The sequence below is a fragment of the Mauremys reevesii genome, linkage group 5 (assembly GCF_016161935.1).
Source record: "Mauremys reevesii isolate NIE-2019 linkage group 5, ASM1616193v1, whole genome shotgun sequence".
NCBI lineage: Eukaryota > Metazoa > Chordata > Testudines > Geoemydidae > Mauremys > Mauremys reevesii.
In genome coordinates, this window is record NC_052627.1 from 28,284,921 (window position 1) to 28,312,745 (window position 27,825).

At 42.3% G+C, this 27,825-nt stretch overlaps 1 protein-coding gene across 1 annotated transcript in view; it reads right to left on the reverse strand.

Moving 5' to 3' along the window:
• Positions 1-26,549, reverse strand: part of ANK2 (ankyrin 2) — a 561,730-nt gene extending 535,181 nt beyond the window's left edge. Inside the window, exon 1 of the mRNA XM_039542463.1 lies at positions 26,402-26,549. Within this exon, the coding sequence (XP_039398397.1) occupies positions 26,402-26,473 (72 nt within the window). The 5' untranslated portion in view covers positions 26,474-26,549. The remainder of the gene's footprint in view (positions 1-26,401) is intronic.
• Positions 26,550-27,825: the final 1,276 nt, after the last annotated feature.

Below are 27,825 nucleotides of genomic sequence, written 5' to 3' on the forward strand. Positions count from 1 at the left end.
ATGTTTTTTCATTTTGTCTTTTGGAACGGAGTTCTGTTAGCACGGAATCCTCTCCCCATACAGCAATCAGATCCAGTACCTCCCGTGCAGTCCACGCTGGAGCTCTTTTTCGATTCTCTGGAGACTGCATTGTTACCTGTGCTGATGAGCTCTGCATGGTCACCTGTGCTGGTGAGCTCTCCACGCTGGCCAAACAGGAAATGAAATTCAAAAGTTTGCGGGGCTTTTCCTGTCTACCTGGCCAGTGCATCCGAGTTCAGATGGCTTTCCAGAGCGGTCACAATGGTGCACTGTGGGATAGCTCCCGGAGGACAATACCATCGAATTGCGGCCACACTATCCCTAATCCGACATGGCAATACCGATTTGAGCGCTACTCCCCTCGTCGGGGAGGAGTACAGATATCGGTTTTAAGAGCCCTTTATATCGATATAAAGGGCTTCGTTGTGTGGACAGGTTTAACGCTGCTAAATTCAGTATAAACGAGTAGTGTAGACCAGGCCTGAGGGTAGAATTTCACCCTTAAGGACCTAAACCTTATTTTTCAGCACTTGTATGTTTAGACAGAAGCATTTCTCTTTACACTTGCTGATTTCTATATGCATATTTATGCTCTTCTAAATATGACTTTTAAATTGCATAAAACTGATTATCTTAATTACACATAAAATGGGCACCCTTGAGTGGTGCGTGTGGTTATGACAGAACATGGCTTGAGTGCATAACAGCTTCTCTAGCTCATAATTATACCCTGGCTATCTTTAGAACCCGAAAAAAAAATCAGACAAAATGTATAATATGTCTCTGCCACAATAAACTACCCTATGGTATTGTAGGCCATACTCATTTTCATCTTTCCGCATAAGTCCAAAACCATAAATTTTTATTTCCTCTCTAAAGAGGAAATAATTCCCTGAATGCATGTCTACCTTTGTAATTTTATTTAAGTGTGGATTATATTATTGTTTTCATTATCAATTGATTAAATTTGGTATTTCAAAAAAGGCAACAGTTTGGGGTCGGACATTCAAAAGACTAATCACAACTCTTACTCTAATCATCCCTGTTACAAAACAGTGCGAACACTAAAATGCTGTTTAATGAACTAGCCATTCTGATGACTGTATTCTGCATCTTACCCTTTTATCTTTTGTAGTTTCATAGTAATTTACAGAAGTTTGCTTGATTTGTTTGTTTGGGGTTTTTTGGAGCATCTTCTCCAATCTCTACATTCCAGTCTTTTACAGTCTGGAATTATATGGAAGTGTTTCGTTTAAGATATACTTTTAGCCAAACATTCTTCGACTTTCACTTTCATGTAGATATGTCATTACTTGTCACCAATCCATTTCTTCTCAAAATAAAATAAAATAAATAAAGATCAGATGCCTATAGGGATTGTTTTAATCACTCCATTGACCAGGAATACTTTAATACGTAAATTTCATTTTAGATTTGGGGCTTTACTAATTTTTGTTTAAGAGGAAATAGACACCAGGTGTGAATTGTTCATCTTGCAACTTAAAAATGAAAATGCCGTGTTGAAGATGACAGATGTCCCTTTTTAACAGAATGTAAAAAGGCTTCAGCTAGAGAGTAAATTCTCACCTCCAGAATGTTACTTGTGTGCATACATATAGTAATTTCTCCCAGGGGATTTATTAACCCAAGCACCAGGTGTTTGGAGACAGGAATAGAGGATACACAGAGTAAGGCAGTGAATCTCTTCTCCCCCACCCCCACCCCCCGCATTGAGATAAATTAATGAGTTCTTCTGGTTATGTTTAATGAATTAATAGTACAGAAAAAATGCATTAGCAATTCCATTTGAAATGCTGTTATATTCAGAAGAGAGCTTTGTGATAGCATTTGAACTCTCTCAACAACTACTATGTTTGCACCATATATAATTCAAATACTTTTCCACCTGTCAGTGCTGCAACATAAACTCAGCTTGGGGTCTGCATATAACCACCACCAGTGATGATTCTGCTATTAGAACCTAGCTGATAATTTTTACCAATGAGTTCATTAGGCAAAGTAGAATCCTGCTGCCTTAAGAATCAAACTGTTGTTCTATAGCTGTATTGACTGTGCCAGCAATAGTAAAATTTGTTTAGGGCAATTTAGTAAGCAAATGTGTCTCGGAGACACAGGGTGAAATCCTAGCCCTACTGAAGTCAAAGGGAGTTTTCATGCCAGATTTCAGATGAGTAAGAAGATATTTTTATTTAATGGCAACAGAGCCACTACAATCTGCAGGGTATGTCTACGCTATGGAGACTTTACAGGGCTATCCTGGCATAGCTATGCCAAATGTAGATGCAACCTACACAGAGAGGTCGTTTTTCTTTTGGTGCAAGAACACTACTTCCCCCAAGAAAGTTAGTGAGATCAATGGAAACCCTCTTCTGTTGACACTGCAGCATGTACAGAGGGGGTTATGTTAGCCTAGCTAAGTTGGTCAGGAATGTGGGTTTTTCATACCTCTGATCACCACAGTTATGTTGATAACATTTTGGAGTATAGAACAGCCTCAGACAAGCACTGGGAAGAAGCCCGTTTCTTTTCAAGTTAGGGCAAATGGCACAGTAGGAGGAACGGGTGGGTGAACTCTCCATGACTTCCAAATGACTTATTGACTTAAATGGAGCTATGACAATTTCCACCAGCTGAGGATCGGCCCCTTATGTATTACTGGTTGACTCAAGGAGACAAAGGTCCATATTGGCACACACACTTTTCAGAAATGGGCACAATAACAAAGTCTCAAATACCTATGGTGATGACTACAAAAAAAACCTTGTGGTTAATGACAGTTAAGATTGCAGCAGGAAAACATTCCATGCACCCTAGCCTGAAAAGCACAGAAATAAGAAGCTAAGGGGAATGACTAGTGCATTTCTTCCCCCTTCTGTGTTAAGATCATAAGAATGGCCAGTCTGGGTCAGAACCAATGTATCCTATTTTCTGACAGTGGCCGGTGACAGATGTTTCAGAGAGAATGAACAGAACAGAGCAATTTATCCAGTGATCCATCCCCTGTCATCCAGTCCCACCTTCTCGCAGTCAGAGGTTTAGGGATATCCAGAGCATGGGGTTGGGTACCTGACCATTTTTGCTAATAGCCACTGATTAACCTATCCTCCAGAAATTTATCTAATTCTTTTTTTAACCCAGTTATACTTTTGGCCTTCACAACATCCCCGGTAACAAGTTCCACAGGTTGACTGTACATTGTGTGAAGAAGTACTTCCTTATGTTTGTTTTAAACCTGCTGACTATTAATTTCATTGGGTGACCCCTGGTTCTTGTGTTATGTGAAAGAGTAAATAACACTTCCTTATTTACTGTCTCCACACAGTTCATGATTTTATAGCCCTCTATCATATGCTCCCTTAGTCATCTCTTTTATAAGATGAACAGTCCCAGTTGTTTTCATGTCTACGCATTTGGAAGCTGTTCCACACCCTTAATCATTTTTGTTGCCCACTTCTGTACTGTTCCCAATTCCAATATATCTTTTTTGAGATAGGGTGACCAGAACTGCATGCAGTATTCAAGGTATGGTCGTATCATAGATTTATATAATGGCATTATGATTTTTTCCTATCTATTTTCTATCCCTTTCCTAATGGTTTCTAACATTGTTATCTTTTTTGACTGCTGCTCCACACTGAACTGATGTTTTCAGAGAACTATCCACAATGACTCCAAGATCTCTTTCTTGAGTGGTAATAGCTAATTTAGACCCAGTCATTTTGTATGTATAGTTGGGATTATGTTTTCCAACGTGCATTACTTTGCATTTATCAACATTGAATTTCATCTGCCATTTTGTTGCCCAGTCACCTAGTTTGAGAGATCCCTTTGTGACTCTTCACAGTCAGCTTTGGACTTATCTTGAATAATTTTGTATTATCTTCAAACTTTCCCACATCGTTGTTTACACTTTTTTCCAGATCATTTATGAATATGTTGAACAGCACTGGTCCCAGTACAGATCATTGGAGGACCCCGCTATTTACCTCTCTCCACTGTGAAAATTGACCATTTATTCCTGCCCTTTGTTTCTTATCTTTTAACCAGTTATTGATCCATGACTGGACCTTTCCTCTTATCCCATGATTGCCTACTTTGCTTAAGAATCTTTGGTGAGGGACCTTGTCAAAGGCTTTCTTAAAGCCCAAGTACACAATAGCCACTGAGTTTCTATGGCATTGTTTGATTCATTTAAAATTTTTACTATATTTGACTATGCTTTCTTTCATATAGTGCCACGCCCCCACCAGTATGACCTACTCTGTCATGCCTATATATTTTGTACCCTGGTATTGCCATGTCCCATTGTTAAGGCCCCACTCTGGCATTTCAAGTGCAGAAGGTGGGGGCCCACAAGGATTTTAAAAATTAATACTTGCCACTCTAGGCTTGTATTACACTCCCAAGGTTACAGCTTTTCTCTGATCTTGGCTTGGTAAACACTGCCACCACCCAAATGCAAAAACCCCCTTGAACCCAGGAAGGAGCACTTGGGAATTCCTCCCTGTGGGGTACCCTCAAGCCATTTCACACCCCTCCGGGGAAGAGCGGAGAAAGAAAACAAAGGAAATTAGCTGCTGCCACTAGCTAAACAAACAACATAAGCACAAACCTCTTAGGACACCAACAATTCAATCCTGTGCTTAAAAAAGATAAATTTTATTAAAAACAAAAAGGAAAAAAATACATCTGGAACTTAGGCCTTTGCTAGATTTTAAAAGCAATTCCAAAAATTAAGCCTCCAAAATACCTTCCTTGGGGGTTCAGCTTAAAGATTACAAGCAAACAAAATCATTTGGGGTTAGCACAGAGGAGATCCACAAGCCAAAATAAAGAAATAAACTTGATTGCGTCTATCTAAACATTCCCTGTCCCAATGATTCCTTCTAGGTATGAAAGATAATTTTTCATACCTGGGTTCAAACCTTACACAGTATTCCTGATTATAGCATTGCTGCTCCGTGTCCCTGCAACCCAGGGAGAACAACAGACAACAAAGGGAAGTTTTTCCCCCCCAATTTTAAAAAGTTATAGCCCTCCCATTGGCTCTTTTGGTCAGGTGCCCACTCCCTTTTGGGGGGGGGGTACCTATTCAGGGAGGCTTTTTAACCCTTTACCGGTAAAGCAAGCAGAGAACAGCTACCAAGAGGGATTTTACAGTTAACTGGTTGGGTGGGTGTCCATAAAAGGGAGCTATCCCCTCTACATTTATCACACCCATTGATTATCATTCCACCAAGTTTCTGTGATGCCTGTTATATCAGTATCATCATTTAATACCAGGCACTCAAGTTCACCCATCTTAGTATTTATACTTCTTGCATCTGTATACAAACTCTTATGAAATTTGTCAATATTTAGTTGTCTGTCTTCAAATGATGTAATTGAATGGGACTCTTTCATCTGACTGTACTTTAGTACTAAAGTTCCTATCTGTACTTTATCAACTTCTATCCTGTCCCTCTTTATTAGGATATAGAGTATTTCCTTTAATAAATCCTCCCCTACAGCATGAGTCTGTCTGAACCATATGCTCCTCCATATCCGTTGGCTTTCCCCCAACCCTTAGTTCAAAAACTCCTCTACAGCCTTTTGAATTTTACATATCAGAAATCTGGTTCCATTTTGGTTTAGGTGGAGCCCATCCTTCCTGTATAGGCTTCTCCTTTACCAAAAGGTTCCCCAGCTCCTAATAATCCTAAATCCCTCCTGTGAATACCATCATCTCATCCACACATTGAGACCCTGCAGTTCTGCCTGTGTAACTGGCCCTGTGTATGGAATTGGAAGCATTTCAGACAATGGAGATCCTGGACTCCAATCTCCTACATAGCAGCCTAAATTTGACCTCCAGGACCTCTTCCCTACCTTTCCCTATGTCAGGGGTAGGAAACTTAGAGCCTGCGGGCCGGATTTGGCCCGCTGCTTCATTTCATCCAGCCTGTGGCAAGTCTCCGCTCCGCAGCCAGAAGCCCCAAGCCTCAGTGACCCCCCACACATACGGGGCTGGAGCCACGAGCGCCGGCTCACCCCGCTGGTCACTAGGCCATTAAAAGTCTGGTCACCTCCAGGAAGTGATCAGTATGTCCCTGTGGCCCCTAGGAGCAGGGGCGATCAGGGAAACTCCATGCACTGCCCCCGCCCCCAGTGCCGGCTCCACAGCTCCCATTGGCCAGACATGCTCCCCTCTGCCTAGGGGACAGACATGCTGGCCGCTTCCAAAAGCAGCGTGGAACCAGGGCAGGCAGGGATCCTGCCTTAGCCCAGCGGCGCCACCAACCGGGAGCCACCTGAGGTAAGCGCCACCAAGCTGGAGCCCACACCCTAAACCCCCTGCCCCAGGCCAGAACCCCCTCCTGCACCCTAACTTCCTCCCAGAGCAAGCAACCCATCTGCATCCCAACACCCTGCCCCATCCCTGAGCCCCCTTCCACACCCAAACTCTCTCCTGGAGCCTGCACCCCAAACCTCCTCCCAAACCCGAATGCCCTGCCACAGCCCTGAGCCCACTCCCGCACTCCAAACCCCTTGGCCCCAGCCCAGAGCCTCCTCCTGCACCCCAAACCCCTCAGCCCCATCCTAGAGCCCGCACCCCCAGCTGGCGCCCTCACCCCCTCCCATGCCCCAACCCCCTGCCCTCAAGCCCCCTCCCACACCCTGAACCCCTCATTTCTGGTCCCATCCCGGAACCTAGGGGAAGCCCCAAGCCTCCGCCCCTCCCTACCCCCCTCCCACGGGGCTGTATGCGGCCCACAACTGATTTTTTCTGTGGCTCAATTGCCGCAAATAGAAAAAAGGTTCCCCACCCTTGCCTTAAGTCATTAGTACCTATATGCACCATAACCACTGGCTCCTCTCCAGCACTACACATAAGTCTAGATGTCTTATGAGATCTGCAACCGTTGCACTTGGCAGACAATTCTCCACACAATTCTCCCAGTCATCGCAAACCCAACTATCTATATTTCTAATAATCAAATCCCCCATTACTATTATCTTTCTCTTCATAACAACAGGTTTCACAATGGTAGCCATGTTAGTCTGTATCAGCAAAAACAACGAGGAGTCCTTGTGGCACCATAGAGACTAACAAATTTATTTGGGCGTAAGCTTTTGTGGGCTAAAACCCATAAACTTTTGTGGGCTAAAACAGCACATAAAAAGATGGGAGTTGCCTTACCAAGTGAGGGCATGTGCTATGTATATATACTGCTTATTGTATTTTTCACTCCATGCATCTGATGAAGTGGGTTTTAGCCCACAAAACCTTATACCCAAATAAATGTGTTAGTCTCTAAGGTGCCACAAGGATTCTTACTTGTTTTTTCATAACAGGGGTCCAATCCCCACATAGAGGTATCCTCCGTGAGAGAGGATACTATGGCATTATCTGGAAGAAGGGTCCCAACTATGGGATCATTTCCCTCCGCTCCAGCTTAATGTTCTCCTTCCTTAAGACTTTCATCCTCCTCAACAGCACAGAGGCTGTCAGACTGGGTGCAGGACTGCTCTACTGTGTCCTAGAAAGTCTGCTGTATGTACCTCTCTGGGTATGGCTACACTTGAGAGTTGCAGCGCTGGTGGAGGCTTTCCAGTGCTGCAACTTAGTAACTGTCCACACCTGCAGGGCACATCCAGCGCTGCAACTCCCTGGCTGCAGCGCTGGCTGTACACCTGGGTCTGCTTGGGGTATAACGAGTGCAGCGCTGGTGATGCAGCGCTGCTCATCAAGTGTGGCCACACACCAGCGCTGTTGTTGGCCTCCAGGGTATTAGAAGATATCCCAGAATGCTTTTAACTAAATTACTCTTTGTTTTGTTATGATGCCTCTCTTTGTTTTGTTGTGAACTCAGGGCTCCAGGAGCTGCTTATCTAAAAAACAAACACAGCTCCTGTTTGCTGTGATCAATCTGTAACTGACTGTGAAAAATCAATTGAGATAACCCACTACCTTGCTGTGAATGAGGCAGGCAGGGGGATGAGTGTTTGCTTGAGGAGAGAAACAGCGGAGGCGGGGGGGAGAGAGGGAGTCCGTTGGAGCAGCTGCTTATCTGGTCTGCAGGCTATTTGCAGTTAAGAGTAAATGAGGGGTCGAGGAAATTTTCAGATTTTGCAAGGCAGGGAGCTGAAGTGTTGGCTCCAAAAATCCACTCTCTCTCTCTCTCCCCCGCTCCCTGTCACACTCCACCCCACCCCCCTCTTTTGAAAAGCATGTTGCTGCCACTTGAACGCAGGGATAGCTGCCCATAATGCAACACTCCCAACAGCGCTGCAAATGCTGCAAATGTGGCCACACTGCAGCGCTGGTAGCTGTGAGTGTGGCCAAACACCAGCGCTTTCCCTACACAGCTGTACCTCCCAGCGCTGCACATCTGCAAGTGTAGCCATACCCTCTGTCTCCCTTGGTGCCTCCAGTTTAGCCACTCTGGTCTCAAGAGCTCAGTTTCTGAGGGCGATGAGCTGCTTGCACAGAAAGCACACACACCACCTGCCCACAAAGCAGGTAATCATACATGTTGCATTGACTGCAACAGCCTGGATAGCCCCCACTGTGCTGCTGGACTTCTGCCTGAATTGTTTTTACTCTTGCAGGGGTTGGTTTGTTCACTCGTTCCTTGCATGTGGGGGGCAGGAGGTTTGCAGGGGAGATGGTTATTAGCCTAAGTTTAGAGAATGTTTATTAGGTGTATTTGTCTTTCATGCTCCCCCTCTAAACTCCGTCACAAAACTTCCCTCTTTGCTGCTCCTGTTTGCTAGCTCCTCTGGTCACTTACAAACTGTTTTTTTCAATCTCTGTTCTCCCTTAATTAACTGCACCCCCTTGCCAAGGGATCCTAAATGGGTTAGAGATCAAAGGATAGCAGGCTAGATCCTCATTAGGATGCTCTCAGGCCTGGTCTACACTAAGAAGGGGGGTCGAACTAGGGTACGCAAATTCAGCTACGTGAATAGCGTAGCTGAATTCGAAGTACCCTAGTTCGACCTACTCACCCATCCAGAGGCGGCGGGGTCGAACTCCGCGGCTCCCCCGTCGACTCCACCACCGCCGTTTGCAGTGGTGGAGTACCGGAGTCGACCGCAGCGCTTCCGGAGTTCGAACTATCGCGTCTATATCAGACGCGATAGTTCGAACTCCGAGAAGTCGAACTCACTGCGTCGACCCGGAAGGTAAGTGTAAACCTACCCTCAGTCTTGCCTAGCAGGATACTTGACTTAGCGCACAGCCCCCCAAAATGACCACACTATAAACTTCAATCAAGCTGGCACGTGGCAAGCAAGCACAACAGATCAACTAACCCAGGCAAGGGTACCATACTGCTTCTCTACCTGGAGAGCTCCCTTGCAAAATCCCATTTGCTGCTCCACTCACTCTAGCTTGCAATGCTATTGATAACACGCTCCAATACTCCACAAGATTTTCACTTCCATCTCCAGCAGACACCAAAAAGTAATACATACCCCTGCTTCAGCAAACTCGTACTCTAGAACAAAACCTTAGCAATGACCTCATATGTTTTTATATCAACAAATCAACACATTTGAGTGTCACACAATCCTTGCATTTGGCAAGTTAGTCTGCCTTAACACTACAGGATTAGGGGCCCAAACTTTCTCTCCTCCAATCTCTGGCCTCCACTTCTGCCTATCCTCTCTGTTCTATAGTGTGTCTTCTCCTGCCTCACTCCCTCCCTCCTGCTGCTACTTTCTCTACTCCAAGAACTTCCACTGCCTTCCCTCTGTCAGCCCCCAACCATTTCCTTCCTACTGATGCAAACCCTCCTCAGTTTAGCTACCAATGTGACCAGCAGGAAATGAGTTAAATCAGCCCCCAGTACACTGTTAACTAATCATCATCATTAGCCTTGGGCTAAGTTGCCATTACCCACAGGCAAAAGCTGAATATGCAACTTCATATTACAAAAATAGAACATTTATTGATTTCCAGTGGTCCCTGTATGTAAACTTCTAAAGTCTTTCAAAACCTCTCAATGAAGCATTTCTTGTCAGACAAAAAACTTCAGTGAGGTAAATTTACACAAAATAAATTCCAATATGTTTGTTCACTTTGTTCAAACTGAATATATTGAGGATGAACCTGTTTCCATTGGCACCAAAGGGAGTTTTGCAGAAGAGGTCTGGTAGGAGCACTTCGCTTTGGAGGTTTTACACTCACTATCCTCTATTTACTCCGACTGTTTCACTGCCATTGTTAAAGAAATGCCGCAACGTTTTGGTTTTTGTTTTTTAAATTTTCCTTTTTGTTTTTAAAGTCTGCTTAGAAACTCAAACATTCTTCCCTCTGCTGTTTTTGCCCTTTTCCACAAATAAACATTGATTTCCTCTAAACCACTTGTTTACCACTTGGTTTTCATTAACATCAGTGCTATCACAACAACTCTAGGAATAGGATTTTAGCTCTTTTACCACCCTTCTGCTGGATAGTTATCTAGCTGCTGAGAGTAATGTTAGTCTCTAAGGTGACACAAGTACTCCTGTTCTTATGGTGGATATAGACTAACACGGCTGCTACTCTGAAACCTGTAAAAAAATGTGCGGTTATGCATAAATCAATGGCAGTTTAGACTTCGTCCCCCGATTTCTTTAAATCCCTTGCACCAAATTTCCAAGCTGGCCAACAAAATTTTGGCTATATTTTCAAATAATTTATATAGCACCATAAATGTACACAGTAAGCTATGATCCTTGTTAAGGAAAACTTACAACCAAAGAGACTGATTCTACATTGCGCTGAATGCTTTGAAATCCCATTGAACACAACCGAGCAGGCCCCTTTGATAGTTTTATCTGTATGCGCAAATGTCAGTTTTGCTTATTTATATGTCATACACTTGCAAAGTGTTCATTGTGTTCTACTTTAACTGCTAGTCCACATAGAAGATAGCTTACGACTACTGTCTGCTAATGGTGCTACTTTAGCTCAAGTGGTAGAGATCTACTGCTTCAGGGCTAAAGGTCTTGGGTTCACATGATGCATAGTAGGGAGTTGTTACAGATACATATACAAATGTGATTGGCCACTAAGTCTGAGCTGCTTTTTTTTTTTCTTTTTTTTTTTAAACTTTGGCCCTCCATTTCTGCCTTGCTGGATTCAAGTCTCTGAGCTTCTTGCAAAGATAGACTGTGGAAAAGCCCTCAGTAAGGGCCCAATCCTGCTTCCAGTGGAATCAGTGGGAGTTTTGCTATTCCATGCAAGCAGAGTAGGTCCTAACCTCTTGTGTTCCCTAAGCCTACCTCTGACATCAGACAAGCTTATTTTCCCCACACTCTAAAACTGATGAGGAACTTCTGCCTAATACATCCCAGTCTACCAAACAGATTAATTGAGAAAGTGCACCAGCACAAAACAATATCCCAGGAATAAGCCAAGAAAAAGTTATGAGTTTACAGAGTTTCAATGTTATCACCACTAAAAAAAGCTTTCAGAGATGGTCCTGATAATGAGCAGCACCACAATGACAAGAGAGTACCCACGGTGATTCAGAGACCAAACGATAGGAGAAGATCTAGATCTAAAACTTGACATTAAAAATAATAATAAAAAAAGAAGGTTAAGGCCAGCATATATCTAAGCATCTGATGGTCTGGTGTGATATCCCAAGTGAACGGACTGGCTTCTTGCTTCTGTGCACTGATCATCTGTTCCCTTGGAGAGTTACAGTACTTTGAACCAAAGATAGAGATACAAAGATATAGATGCAAGTTTCTAGATCTTTCCTATTCATGACACACAAAACATTTCTCTCCCTGCAACCCACACACACAGGGAATTACAATCTCAGCCTTCCCTTGCTACTAGAGCCAAGCATGCCTTCCTGAACAGAGCAGCAGTCGAGGGTCACAGACTACCACGTGTTGGCAGGCTTTCTATACTCTTTCTATACCAGAGTGGGGAGGGAAAACTAGGTTTTAAAGTGTGAAGAAGCAAAGAAGGTAAACAAAAATAGCCTCAGAGGATTCGTGTAGATACACTCAGTATATAAAAGGGTGGCTCAGAAGTATCCTAGTCATGAGATCAAATAACAAACAATGAGATGCATTTTGTGAACTAATCCCCAACATGGAGAACTCAGAACTTAGCTGAAAGGGATTTCTCGGTTAGAGCTGACAGTTTGTCTTTGAACAACATTATACATACTCTGGGGCTCAACCTACTCCTACACTGTATGGGCAGTTTTGCCATGGATATCATTCAGAGTTGGATCAGGCCTTTGTTGCTTTCTTGAGAGTTAGAGGGATTTGTATTTAATTGAGATAATGTTACTTAATTTAGGGGGGGAAACAGACGACTTAGTGTCCAAAAAATTATACAATTTTTAGGACATAAGTGAGATTTGCAGGAAAGGAAGAGCCAAATCCTTACAGGCAGATTCCTATAAATTAACCTAAGACAGTACATATATTAATGAAAAAACAGATGTAAATAGCTGTCTGATTACTTTATAGAGAATATGAGAACCTCTGTCCCTTAGGTCATCAGTTTGAATTCAGCCTAGTTAGGTAAAGATTGAAAGTTGTTCCCATCTAATGGATGTTTGTAGTACCTTCATGAGAAGAGTTAGGTGAGTCACAATTCTAGTTCTCATTACAAACTCTCAGCCATGCTTTGCACTACATTGCAAGTTATTTGGGGCAGGGACTCTCTCTTCACTATGTGTTTGTGCCCAGCTCAATGAGGCTCTGATCTTAGGGTACGTCTACACTACCCACCGGATCGGCAGGTAGTGATCGATCTATCGGGGAATCGATTTATTGTGTCTAGTGTAGACACGATAAAATTGATCCCCAATCGCTCTGCCGTCGACTCCGGAACTCCACCATGGTGAGAGGTGGAAGCAGAGTCGACGGGGGTGCGGCAGTGGGCGACTCGCCGCTGTCCTCATGGCCAGGTAAATTGACCTAAGATACGCCGACTTGAGCAACACTACTCGCGTAGCTGAAGTTGCGTATCTTAGGTCGACCCCCCCTGCCCCCAGTGTAGACCTAGCCTAAGTTGGATTCCAGTAGCAAACATTCTAGCAAACATTCCAGTAGCAGGGGTCAAAAATGTGTTACTCATGATGTTTGGCAACACACTTCTAGATGCAAATTTCTGTTGGATAGAAGGGGAGTTAAAAACAAGAAATAATCACAAGGCAGAGCAAAAAGACAAACCCACATGATTCAATCTTTTATTAAAATCTCTGGGGTTGGCAGTACTGATGAATATATTGCTTGTGGGGAGAATTGTATGAGGATGGTAACGATGGATTCCTACAGAAGATACAGTATTAAGGCAATGAAGAATAATGACACAATTGAGTTATTCCAACAGGATCCTGGACTCAGGCTTTCTGCATGCCCAGGGCAACCACCCTGTAACCTTAAACAAAGAAAGTGGTGGGCAAAGGAGGGTACAGATCTCTCATGAGACCAGAGGCTCACTCTGGCTATACCCCTCCACATATCCAGACACCTCTCCTGTGACTAAAACTATTTCCTGAATGGGAAAGTAATACATTAGGAAAGCAAGGCATTTTTAAGATATCATAATGGCTTTTAGCAGCCAGAAATGAGGAGACACCACCATGTGACCAGCCAGCTTTCCACAGACTGCCGTGGGCCACAAATCCCTGATTGAGAACTCTTGACGTATAGGAAGGTCAGCAGCCTAATCTGCTGTAGGCCCCACTTCAGACACAGAAGCAAAACTGGATCCAATGGATTAACAAAGCAAACACTCTTCCAAAATGTTTTGCAGGAATTTTTGATGAATGAATCTTTGTTGCATAAACAAAGATTCCTTTACTATAGGAAGTTTCAAGTCACTGCCCCATTATATACTGTACTCTTGATACTCTATGGGAGCAATTAAGTCCCACAGATAATCTCAAATACTTGACAACCACACAGACTTTTAAAAATGAACTGCACAACTGGAGGCAGAGAAAGATACTTTTTAAAGCTGTTACCACACAGTATCAGTGGTCGGGTTTTTCTTCATATTGGCATCACAGCTATGATGTATGACTCGACTAAGACTTTGATTTAATTACATCCAAAAATGTAGAGCAGTTGCACATAATTGGGACCAGCAGTGTGTCTCACAGATGAAGGAAAAATAGATACAAATATTATTACACGGCATTATCAGATAATTTACTAGAATCACATTTTTAAACATTACTCCCCAGATGACTTTGACAAACCCTTCAGATCTGAGAGTTGTATTTTGAGGCTGGCAGGGGAAGTCCAATTCTGACACTTCCACCTGTAATTGCATAGCATAGCTATCACACTGATTGTCCATAAAGGGTTTAGTAACCACTCATTATATATTGCATATGCAGTTGATAACTAGTAATATTTCTTATCAGTTGACATAGCCTTCAGATACAGCTGGTCATTCATTCACAATACTTAATTTTATTTGGATAGTGTCTCATTTAAAACTATGATTCAAAATGGAGAAAATATCATTTCATTTTAAATTTAAGGGAAGCCTCCCTTAACAAGGAGTTTTTAGTTCTGCAAAGAGCTAATCTGGAACATTTGTTTTAGTAGCTCTTTTTCACACACTAATCCTTCTCTTGTCTCATCTCTAATTGCCCCTCTGCCCTTCAATATTATTCTTAATACTTTGAAAGAGGGCAAAATTTACTTAAACTAGTGGTGAGCTCTCAGACAAGTTTTTTTCATATGATTTAATCCAGACACTCATTTACTTTGTTTCAGGATTTTTTGGTGTCAACAATGGATTATGAAAATATCTTGCATCTTTCCTGGGGTTACTGAACAAAGGCTGCTGGTTTTTCCCTTCCTTTTTCTTTAAATATTTATCATTTACTGAAGCCTTTGTATAAGGGGCATTATACAGACAGCTGCTACATCACACAGAATTTCTATTTTAAAATCATGGGATTTAATCCTACATTCCTTACTCACTCGAAATGCCCACTAAGGACAAGGTAGGGTGACCAGAGGGCAAGTGTGAAAAATCAGGACAGGAGGTGGTGGGGGTAATGGGTGCCTAAAGCCCCCAAAATTGGGACTGTCCCTATAAAATCGGGACATTTGGTCACCCTAAGACAAGGGGAGATTTGGGTGAGCAAGGAAAGCAGGATATGGCTGAAAGCAACAACAATGTAAGGAAGAGTCTATTTCATAGCATTGTATATAGCTAAGAGTTCCACATTTCATGAAAGCCTTTTTATTTCTCAGTTTAAGTCAATTCTCACTCTAAGTTGGCAGTTTACTGGGCAACTTCTGAAGTCCATTTATGAGCTGCTATTTAAAAAAAAATTAAAAATTTTCCACTGGGAGACAAAACATCCAGTTTAATTGATCATCAGCACAGTTTACTTACTTTAATAACCCTGGGGTTTATTCTCCTTCTCAGTGCACACACATACTTAAAAGGATACCATCAGGTCAGCTGAGACCCCAAAATGATGTTTCAGAAAACCAAGCACCTATCAAAATAAATGTTTCCATCAATTTTATATTATTGTAAGGGAAATGATTTATCTTTATAAAAGTTGTCCAATGGGATTTAAAACCCAATCATTGCAGCATCCTACTAACATATGCAAGCCAGCAAGAGAAACAACCTACACCCAGCAATCCCATCTGCCTCCAACAGCATTTGCAGGGTATAGCCCTGTGGTCTAGCCATCAACATAATATAGCCTCTTTTCAATGCACAGACATAAATTCTTTGGAAGTTAATGCAATGTTATGGAAAAATAGGCCTATCCCAAAGTCTCTGACTTTCCTGACAAGGAACATTATAATGACTAAGGAATATCATGAGCAGAATCAAAACTCACCAAATCCAGATCTCCTCACTTGCATTTGTCTTCAGGCTTTTGTATCAAAGGATAAGGAAGGTGATCACTGTGTGCACACTTATTTTTAGCAATTGTCACAGCAGTATTGTCAGCAATAATAATGTATCCATGCAACTAATAATTGTCTCTTTTCCACTTCAAGTGCTTCACATGTTGGTTTTTTCTATAACTGCATCTTCAGCTAGAGATGGTTATAGCATCAGGTTGTTAGCTAACTGAAGGATTATCGGTCCCACGGAATACTGGAAACTGGTCTTCAGTTAGCATCAGAGGGAGACACACCTTAAGCCTGACACCATTTATAAGCTGTTGTCATGGTATGTTTCACCTATTGTTTTACAGAAGGTTTGTATGGTAACTATATTAACCCTATTTTACAAACATCCCCTCGCATCTGGTTTTGTCATATATCTACTACATCAGTCTGGCAAGACCAGGGAACTATCCAGCTAGAAAGAAATTTCACAGAAAACTTAGAGCAAAAACCATTTCTCTAGGATTTCAGGTTTATTTTGACAGGGTTCCTCGCTCATTCAGCTCTCTCCCCACCCTATCTCTGGCTACATTGCCTCCATGTGTGTTAAACACCAAAACCAGCTCTAAACAATCCTAACAGTGAGTTTTCTTTCTCTTGAGCTCTGTATTCTGGTTTTTACACACAAAGCTCTCTAGCCCAGACTCTTTTTAAGACTCTGCACCTAATTAGGCTCAGCTGTACCTAATTGCTTCAGCTCAAGCAGGCATTCCCAGCTGAGACTCTGAAAACCTCAGCTGCAATTTAACTCAAAAAGCCCCATCCCAGAGTCTGGCTTGACATAGCTAATCTCATTCAAGGGATATCACTACGATTGTGAATGCCTCTCCAGAAAACTGTAGTTGTATTACTGTGGAGTGTAATTTACAATCCTATTGTATTTTAATTAGTTTGCTTTTTCCAGATAAAATTATAATGCAACTTAGCAATGGATGTTCCCACCTTCCTACTCAGGCTTTTATTTATTATTACTTGTACTACAGTATTGCCTGTAGGCCCAAGGTGACTGTCAGAGCCCAATTACACTGGCTACTATATATACATATAGTAAAAGACCTAAGCAACTTCAATAGGAAGTTTTTGTTTGTTTACAAACAGTTTTTATTTATCAATACTAACTCATTATTACTTCTTCCATTTTTAAGTGATATAAATTCTAATACTAATATCACAACATCATAATGCTCATTTTCTTTTTTAATCAATGGGAGTTAGGCACCTAAATCCCTTTGAAGACCTGGGCCTTCATCCAAGAAAAAATTGTTTTCTGATAGTATATAGTGTACACATTAGTGTCTATACAATATGCCCTGTATTTTTATATACGATATAAGAGGAGCTGATAGGCAACCTAACTATGGAGGGCACTATCACCTTCCATTATAAAGAATCTTTGCAACCTTTTTCTTTAGAAGCTTTAACATCTCATTTGTTGCAAGACTTTGAAGCTTGGCAGAGACAAAGCCCTTGGGCTAGGGGCATGCCTTTTATTTGTCCTATGAAATTCTGTTTAGGTCTGGTTGAATTATAAACTTTTGAAAATCACCATTGCCTTAAAAATATTGGCAGCATTCCAAAACAGTAACACTGAACATGAATATTCTAAAGTGTTACTGTATAGGATAATAGTCATTAATTACATGATCACATACTATTTTCCCATAGGAGTCCTGCCTCATTCAGTGCATGGAAGAGACACAGAAAGGGTTAGAATTAAGATTGCATGGGCAACCTTAAACATTGTATCTCCTAATTTTTCAGTGTTTAACTTTGCAACTTGAATAATATTGTTAATGTAGTTATTTACACTAATTTATTTATGCACTAACTATAATTACCTTTTCCTATTATACCTTACAGCTATTATACAAGTTTCACTACCCATTATGTATGATAATTTTAAAATGCTGACTAGAGATTCTGTATTAGCATGCATTTTTCCCAGTAAGTCACACATGGTTTACTGAAATCACGAATGCATATTTGTTCATTTCTGCAGATGTTCTTTTTTGTTTAATGTTGTGCTGCTTAAGCTCATACATCACTACTTTTACTTTTTGAATAGTTTTAAAAGGTCAAAATTAAAGATAAGATTGAACCAAAACTCTGGATGCTGATAAAGCATTCAGAACTGGAAACTTTGTTTGGGCCCATCTCTGTTCATGATTAAACAAAACATTAAAAGGGTTTATTTATAAAGATCACATGGTAAATCATATAATATATCACTTAATATAAATATTCTGGTGATTGCCATTGCATCTTTCCCTGACTTTTCTAAAGAGGCTTCATTCAACTGGATTATTTATTTATCATCTTCAACTTTTCAGTATTATTCTCAATATGAATGTATTCAAGTATGTCTGTGGATGTTGTTTGTATATGATAAAATACTAACAGTTAACATATCATTAAAGTGGAGATTACAGCCACACAACCTTCACCTTAATTCTGTCCCCCTTGGCCAGAATTCATGTAAACTGGAACAAGTAGGCACAAATTACAACTCCCTCCACCAGCTGATCCCCAGGCACCAGAGAGGGTTCACTCCCCCTGAGAGGCCACAGGTGTTGCCACTGCTGCGGCCACCGCCGCCTTCCCTCAGGATGTTCCACCTGAAGTAGGCTGCTTTAATCTGTGACTGGAACCAAACACACACCCAGACTGCTAGGGGATGGTTTGCTTCTGCACATAGGGTTTCCTGGGATGTCTTATGCAACTACACTGGTAACCTGTAGAGCCTTGAGCAAAGAAGAGGTTGTGACCACTTTATATCAGTACAACCTCCTCTCAGTGGATCTTTTGCTACAGCAGGCTGCAATAAAGGTCTATGCCAGTCGCAGCCTGCACAGAGTCTGGGCTGAGTTTCATCCCTTGCATGTACATCATAATAGGGCTCTGCACAATTATAATATATTTTAACTAGTCCAAAATTCCATGTTAGAGCAATGGCTGAGATGGGCCTCAGTTGAATCCCTAAAAAACCAACATTCTGAAACTTTGGGTGGAGGGGACAGGGGAGAGAAGCTAGACCTGGATCCAAATTTTGCAACTAGGCCAATTTCTAATAAATAGAGACAGTTCTTTTCCTTAATACAGTAAAATACTTGCACCATAAAAATGTAGATAAGAGGGTAATTAGGAGACTGTTAATGGACTAAAGAATCTTCCACCTCTGAATCACAAGTTTAAATCCAGCCTAGTTCAGTAGTGAACAAGCACTGTTACCATATGATTACTGTATGTTCTGGTAATTTCAGACCAGTTAACACACAACAAAAGCCACTAATACTCTTTCACACCCTTGCTGGCTGTCCCAGAAGAGTTACCATGAAATCTCATCTACTCTCTCTCTCAGAATTGAGCCCCTCCAGGGATGAAGCAAAGTGGCATGGCAGTGTAAGGAAGCTTTCACAGCTACTGCCTGGCTGCACTTGTTCTGGAGAGAGAGAATGCCATCCTCCAGGGCTATCCATCTGGCATCCTCTAAGAGCAGTAAATTTAAAAATACATATATATTAAAAAATCCTACAGATACCAAAATGAAGACAATTGAAAAAAAAGGAGAGAGGTTTTCTGATCAGAAGGATTTCAAAGTACTCAGTCACTGCTGCTAACCTGATTCTCCGACTGATGATTGGTTCCCACATTCCTAGGTGGTGTATTTACTGTGTGTGTGTACTGACAAGAGCTAATTGCAATTTTTTGATCAAAACCATTTTTTGTCAAAACCAAAACTTTTCATAGGAACCGATCAGTTTAGAGGACACTTTTGTCAGGAAGGTTTCTCATGTCCAATATAGGATTTCTGGTCAAAATGAGACAGAGAGACCCACCCCAAAAGTTAGGGCATTCACCTGAGATGTACAAACTCCTGCTTCTGCCTGATTTGGGGCAGCAACTTGAACCTAGTCCTCCCACATTCCATGTGAGTACTCTGGGGTCTCTTTCTCTCTGTTTTTATGAAATATTTTGAAAGGTTAACCCTGAAATGGAATGGAAAAATCTTTGAAATCTTGAACATTTTCATTGAATGGGAAAACTACTTCCTCCTAATACTGACTTCATTGCTATTGCTGATCATGTTGTCATCTCTCTCTCACTTGCATGCTGAATTTCTCACACTATATAATACATCCTGACACCTTTGCTTCTTGCTTCAGTTTTGTTTTCACTTTCACCTCTGGAATGCAGCAAAAGTCACTAGCTACAATTTCAGTGCTCCAGAGAATCAGCAATACTGATAAGAGAATGCGGATGTTCCACCAATTTTACCCAAGATTATTCTTTGGTCTCTAAATGGCACTGTTCAACTTTCATTCAAAGGGGATGTTTGATTGTATTTTCATGCCCTGGTATCGCTAGTTAGTTTCTCTTTAAACTTATAGACAGCTCAAATCTGAGCACTCCACTTTTCTCCTTTAAATTTAAATTGCACTACAAATCATATGTCTTTTCCTGCAAATGTACTAGGCAGTCCGCACTTCTTATGGATTATGAACAGATCCTGGAAGATAGTAAGGAAGAGCTATTTCCTATATTTTTCTTTTCATTCAAAAAATTTTAATCCAAAAATCACAGAGGACTCTCCTCCTCAATCTTCCCAGCCTTAATTGAATCTTAATATGACCTGTGGCCCTCCTTAGTACTTTTGGATAATTCCTCTGACTTCCTGCTTGTGTAGACAACTTCTGTTTCAGAACCCATCATTTAGGCTCTGATCCAGCAAACTTTAAGCACATGAGGAGTCCCACTGAAGTCATGGGACTACTCATGTGATTAAAGGTACGCACATGCCAAAGTACTTAGCTAGATCAGGACTTTAAAGGGTGGTTTTACAATGTGGGGGCTCAGGTTGCTATAGGGGACAATGCAGATAGTGTGCCTGTTCTGTCACCTGTGTGGAGTCCAGAGCCAGGGAAGGCTTCCATAGGATCTGGGACAAGGAGGTAGCTGACCCATCCTCTGCCAAGGTAGTAGGAGATCTGTAGAAGGGGCCTTCTAAATGTGGATACACCACAGGACGAGTTCAATATCTTGGTAATGAAGTACTTACAGTATTATTTTCACATTGCCCTGTTTTCACCAAGTGTCCGGTATGCTGAAGATAAGTGTGAAAATACAATTAAAATCTGCATGACAAATTTTATATTTACCTAGATTTTATAGGGTTTTTTTCTCCTGAGGAGATAGCCCCTAAAATAAGCACTGAAAATCAGAGGAAAAAATTTTGAAACCAGCTTGCAAAACCCTAAGTGTAAGTGATGATAACAACACCCAATATATTCCAAAACACTGCACTCTGAAATGGTGTCATTTGCAAGAGCTTTGTTTAACGTTTAGTAATTTCTTAAGCTTTATATGATAAATACCACAGACATTAGGATGCAGGGCCTTTAAACAATATGGGATGACTCACATGCTTAAGGAAAAAGCACATGCCTTGCTGAATCAGGGTCATAGCCAGCAAGTGCAAATAATGCACTTAATCCAGCAAGCATTTCAGAAATAACTCCAGTTCAGGAGCCTGATCCAAAGCCCATTAAAATCAACTGAAAGACTCCCATAGAGTTCAGTGCCCCAAGTCAGTAGGAGGTTTGCATGTAGAGTGGTTTCAGGATGTGGCCCAATAACTATAAGTGTTATTGTGATAACATAAGTATATCAAAATGTAATCAACATAATGGCTTCTAGTTAATGTACGCATTTGGTTTGTAACATCCTGTATTTATTGCCATGCTGCAAGGCCTCTCTTCTCCCTCCCTCATAAGGAGCTATGAGAGCTGTAGTGGTTGAATAAGGGGAGTCAATAATTTTAGCTGTATTTGGGTTATTTGATTTCATCTTGGGGCTTATATCTCTGTATATGTACTATTAAATGTTTGTGAAGGGCATCCACTGCATTGCACTGATGCTGTTTCATTGCAGTGTAGTAAAAGTCCAAATAACAAATAGAAAACTCATATCCAAGGATCAGAAACATGACTGCCGAGTGGTTCCTTTCTAAGTGTAATTAAAAATAATTCTAAACATACAGTAGACAAAATGCACATTAAGCATGGAAGGCATTTGTAGCCATCAAACACTTCTTTCATTATTCATCCCTACATATTCATTCAGAATGTTGTGTCACTGTCTCATGTTCATTGCAGAATAAATACCGTAATGAAAAACTAATTCAGAATGCTAAAAAGTACTTGATTTGAAAGTAAAAATAATCCAGCAGAACCCTAATGGAGATACATGTAACTATGGCAGCTAACAAACTGACTGTGAGGTAACATTGTAAATCATGGTAATAACTCTTTCTAAAATAGTAAAATAAAGATATGCACAGAAAAATAATATTTTCAATGCCATTAATCATATATCTGACTACTTAGTAGTTAATTCTGCTACAGTCTGAAGACTGCTTTCCTTTTCCTTTGGTTGCTTCTGACCCCAAGGAGCCATTCTGGTAAGCAAGGACAGCCAGAGTGTAGAGATGCCCCAACGATACTCCTTTTACCGTAGACATGCCCTTTTGACAATGGTCAGGAAGGGGTTATAGTACTGGAATTTACATTCTACTAGAAGATCCTCCTACACACATGGAATACTCCACTAGCCACTTGAGCACACATAACAGCCCAGCGAAGCCTATGGTATTTGTCTCACTTCCCCGGTATGTAACATCTCACTTTTCTTTTGGATGGAATGCAATATTGTCTCTGTGTTTAATATTACCATGTAGAGAACAACTCACTGGTTCTAGAATGGCTTCTATTTTTCCCTTCCCTCCATGGCTGGGGCAACAGCAACCCCCAACTGTTTGCTATTAAAAATAAATAATTGGAAACATAATATTCAGGTAATATTCATGACTTCGATGCTGACCATAGATTTAAGAAATTCACCAAAGGCTTGAAACGTGCAGGAGGATCAAATCAGATTTCTATTGAGGTGAGTCGCCATAGCAGCTCTCAGTCACTACAAGGATACTGAATAACCATACTGAATAAATTATAAGCAAACAAAGCTACAAGCTTCTCTATGGCCTGATTTCTCAAAGATTCCTAGTGTTTAGGTTTGGGACCTGATTTCTTCAAGGTCAGGTCCTTGCTGTCTCTTTACTGTAACGTCATTTTGTCATAATACTCCAAGTCTTTACTGATTTCACTGTGTAGAGAAAGTCAAATGAATTCAGGAAAGTCCCCTATTCATTTTGCTCACTTCTAGAATTAAACTCTGAACTATTAAAGCCCAGATACTTTCTTCCTCACGTTCAGTTTCCAGCTGGGAAGGAACAGGAAGTGCCAAAATACTTGAAAAAAAGACTGTTCTTGTGGTATTTCCAGCTGGGGCCAGAAGCAAATGTGTCTTGAAATTTCACACAAAAGCCTTGTTAACGGAGATTTCCAGCCTGACCTTTCAATACATAATAGATTTGACTAGTTCAGATAATCATCCAAACTTCTGAAGGGTTATCTGAACTCCAAAACCTGATATTCCCCCATAAACACTATGGCTACTTTGTCAACAGACGATATAAAGAAGAATACATATGCTGCACACTAATCTGATTACTTACCAAGAATCCTTTTTTGAACAGTTTTAATGTACTAATTTTACCATCTTAATCATGCTACTTTTTAAGTCTTAATATAAAAAGCAAACTAAACATTTCAGACCATAACAGGACATACACATTATTATCTATTCTATTTCTAGTATGTTCAAAAACACTTGCAGAGCAGTATCAATGCAATTCCCTGCAGTCAGAAGTTGGCAGTATTTCTGTTCTACTTGAGTGGATGAAGACCAGGCCAGGTGGAGAATGACAAATAACTCTAAAAACCAATTTCAAAATTCAAAATGTAAATTAATGCACCAGTCACCACAATTTACAGCTCTTTTTTGCAAAGAGGTGCAAGAGTGTTACAAAAAACAGGAGATAGAACAGTAGCCTGGAAATTGCTGAATTATATTAATTAAGAATTGTATTCACGTGCTTCAATAAACATGTCTCAGCCACAATAGTAACACACCCTAAAATATTTGTCGATACATAGCTACTGTTATTGATATTGTTTTAATGCAACTTTGTATTAATCTCTTGGCATCCTGATATAATTCAATGTGTGTGCATACACAAGGTTGTATATACACATATGAGTATTATAATTAACATACATGCATGTATACACATGCACACCCTGAAATAGTTTTGTTTATATATTTATATTAGAATGTGAAGAGAGGAGAGATGTGCCAATAGATTAATAATTAACTGTTTTCTTTCAGTGCTTTACCTTTCAGTCCTTCTGCCTTTGTTTAAAACTCAGTGATACTTCGGTTTTTGGATCCCTCATCATCAATGTTCATAAAATGACATCATCTAGCTCACTGGGTTGGGAGGGGTTCTACATTATTGGTACACAGTGATGGGAAAAGCCCATGTGTTTTTATCATAATTCTAATGTAATTCTGTAGCAACTAGGGTCCTGCTTTCTAGGTATTTATCTAGGAAGTATTAACAGGTTTACAAATCCTTGTCATGTAAATATCAGAAATACACAATCATTGCAACAGTGAGTTCTGTTTAAAGAGACATACAGGAATATTGTCATCAGCTCTCTCTCTTTAACAGGGCGGTACCACATTGCAGAGTGAGCACCATCACAACATACGGTCTTGCTTTCTACAACTGAATTCATTTTAGACAATTTAGAGCATGTCACTGGAGAGCATATTTATTAGATTTCAACAGTATAGATATCTTATCGGGAACAGACAGAGGCAGCAAGACAGCAGTCAAAAGAAAGACCCAGTACAGCATTGTCACCAGAACTTAATTAGGTTACAAACAGACAGAGCAATAACCCCTTAATTTTTCACTGTGTTGCCAAACAAGTGGAATGAAGGGGAAAGAAATGGGAGAGTCCTTATAATACTACCACTTAAATGAGTCAGACCATGAACCCTTGGAGGTCCGGATGTGGAAAGCGATGTAAACTGAAGGTGAGCATAACACTTGAGAGCATTTCTAGATGTTATCATAACGCTTCCATGTTGGCATTGAATTTCTCCCTTCCCAACAACTGCAACTCTGACCACTTACAGAGAAAAAAACCTGCCCTCTCCTCTCCTCACATATCCCCACTTCATTTCCTGAAGCCCAATCCCAGCTGAGCCGGTAACCAAGGAAAACTCCAAACTCCGTCCTCAGCCTGCTTCCTCCTGTGTCAGAGCCACCCTTGCCATCCCCGTGTCCCGTCAGAGCATGATAATAATAACACAGCCAAGAAAGGTCACACTCACGCCTACACACATTGACATACCGCCTCTGTGCTACCCTTCCTGTCATCAGTGCTTCTGCAGATCACAAGCATACACCACACAGCTCTTAAGACACCCAGATGGCTTCAGCCCCTCTTATATGGCACAGTACAAATAGAAACCCGCATTCCTCTAGAACACAATAATAAACAGTGTGTCTGTGTGTGTGAGTGAGAGAGAGACACACAAGTGATGTTTGTCTGTCATACAATGTCCTGGTATTTGACTATTCCAGGTTATGTGGTGTTTCTCATGTGCAGTGTTTTATGTGTGAGATGAATGAGTCAGGCTTTGTGTGTATCTGTGATGTTTCAACACACATAGTGTTTGTCTCATCTGTCATATTTGTTTCAGTGCTCTGTGTCAGATGTGTGTCACATGGTGTCAGTGTGAAGTGTGTGTGTTTGTTTGGGGTGTATGGGGAGCGTACGTTACTCTGCGTTATGCATTCCATGCAGACTGTGTTGTGTGCCAGTGCCTTGTAATGTGTGTAGTGTGCAGAATCAAGTCAATGTGTGCCAGGATGTTATCACAATGTGTGGTTGTGCCAATACCATGCAGCGTATTGTGAGGCAGTATATGTTAGTGCCATGCAGTGTACTGTGAGGCAGTGTGTGTCAGTGCCATGCAATGTGTTGTGAGATGGTGTGTGTAAGCACCATGCAGTGCATTGTGAGGTGGTGTGTGTCAGTGCCATGCAGTGTGTTGTGAGGCACTGTGTGTGTCGGTGCCATGCAGTGGGTGCCGTGAGGCGGTGTGTGTCAGTGTCATGCAGTGTGTTGTGAGGCAGTGTGTGTGTCAGTGCCATGCAGAGCATTGTGAGGCACCCTGTGTCAGTGCCATGCAGTGTGTTGTGAGGCAGTGTGTGTGTCAGTGCCATGCAGTGTGTTGTGAGGCAGTGTGTGTCAGTACCATGCAGTGGGTGCCGTGAGACACTGTGTGTGTCAGTGCCATGCAGAGCGTTGTGAGGCAGTGTGTGTGTCAGTGCCATGCAGAGCGTTGTGAGGCAGTGTGAGTGTCAGTGCCATGCAGTGTGTTGTGAGGCAGTGTGTGTGTCAGTGCCATGCAGTGCATTGTGAGGCACGGTGTGTGTCAGTGCCATGCAGGGGGGTGTTGTGTGTCAGGCCCAAGCGATGTGCCCTCTGCAGGGTGCACCCACCTGGCGAATGCGGGCCTGGCCGGCGGGGGGAGACGACCCGCCTCCCGGCCCGGGGGAGGTGGGGGAAGCCATCTTCCGGCTCCTGGGCGCCTTCGGCTGTCACTCCGCTCTCCCCAGCCCCGCTGCCCGGTGTCTGCCTGCGGCCGCCGCAGCCTCTCCTCTGACCGCGACAAGGGCAGCAGGAGGGAGCGCCGCTCACCCCGGAGCCCCGCTTCTCCCTCTGCCGCCCGGAGCCCCGCTTCTCCCTCTGCCGCCCAGAGCACCGCGCCGTCCCGGCCAGCCAGGCCCCCTGCGCGCAGCGCCGCGCCGCGGCGGGTGGGAAGGGCTGGGAGCCGGTCAGTGCATGACCTTGCCGGGAGAAGGCAGCGGCAGTGCGGCTGTGCCTCCGCCCGGGCTCCGCGGCGGGGCGGCTTCTGCTGCAGGCGCGCACCAGCCCTGCTGCTTCCAGCCTCCGCCAGCCGGTGTGTGCGAGCGAGCGAGCGAGGGGGTGGGGAGCGGCGCCGGCGCTGGGGTGATTCTAGCCGCGCTCAGAGAGAGGAGCGAGGAGGCTGGGCCGCTGATGAGCTCATGGACAGCTCCTGGAAATAACGTCGCGCTGCACCAGTCCTGGCTGGAGCCGAGCCGGGGAGGGGGGGGGGTAAAGTGGGAGTCCCCCCACCCCCCCATACACACACACCCCATTACCAGCACCCAGCCCCGCATCAGGAATTAGCCCAGGCAGTTAGGAGCTGCTACCGTGACTTGCTTCTCTTTGAGCCCTTTGGCAACAGGCGTAGGAAGCAGGTGTCTTGCTGGTGGGCAATGGGAAAAGTGCATGGGGGCCTTCTTGTGCTCCGGGGAGGGGAGTGTGAGCCTTGGGAGAGACAAAAGCGACGTTGATGTTTCTTTTGCTTGACGGTGCCCGCTGAACGCTGGGAGCTTCATCCCGGCAATGGTACTTCAGTGCAAAGTTACAGAAATCTGCTTAGTGAAGTTTCTGGTGACTGGACTGAAAGAAAAGTGCGTTTGGGTGGAGTAGCGGATGTTTGCATACACTTACTGTGCTTTCTGTCTCTGAGCCCTGGGGAAATGGTGCTAGGAAATTAGCAAAATCAGCACAAATGCATTAATGATAAGGCTAGGGCTATCCAGAGCATGTTTGTAATTAAAAACCACCGGGGGAGTCCTGCACACGTACACATTTATACAATTTTGTGCCTAGAGGAACTTTAAGGAACTGTCGTTTAATGTGTGATGCTACACTGTGCATTGCAGGGAGCAGGCCAGCCACCTGAAAACTTTACATTGATCAAGACAATATGAAATATAATAATGATACTTAAGACTTTGCAAACAAATATTTTTGTTTATAATATTTGTTTGTAAAGCCCTAAGTATCCTTATAATAGACCAAAACTTTACCTTCTGACATGTTACCTCACTGA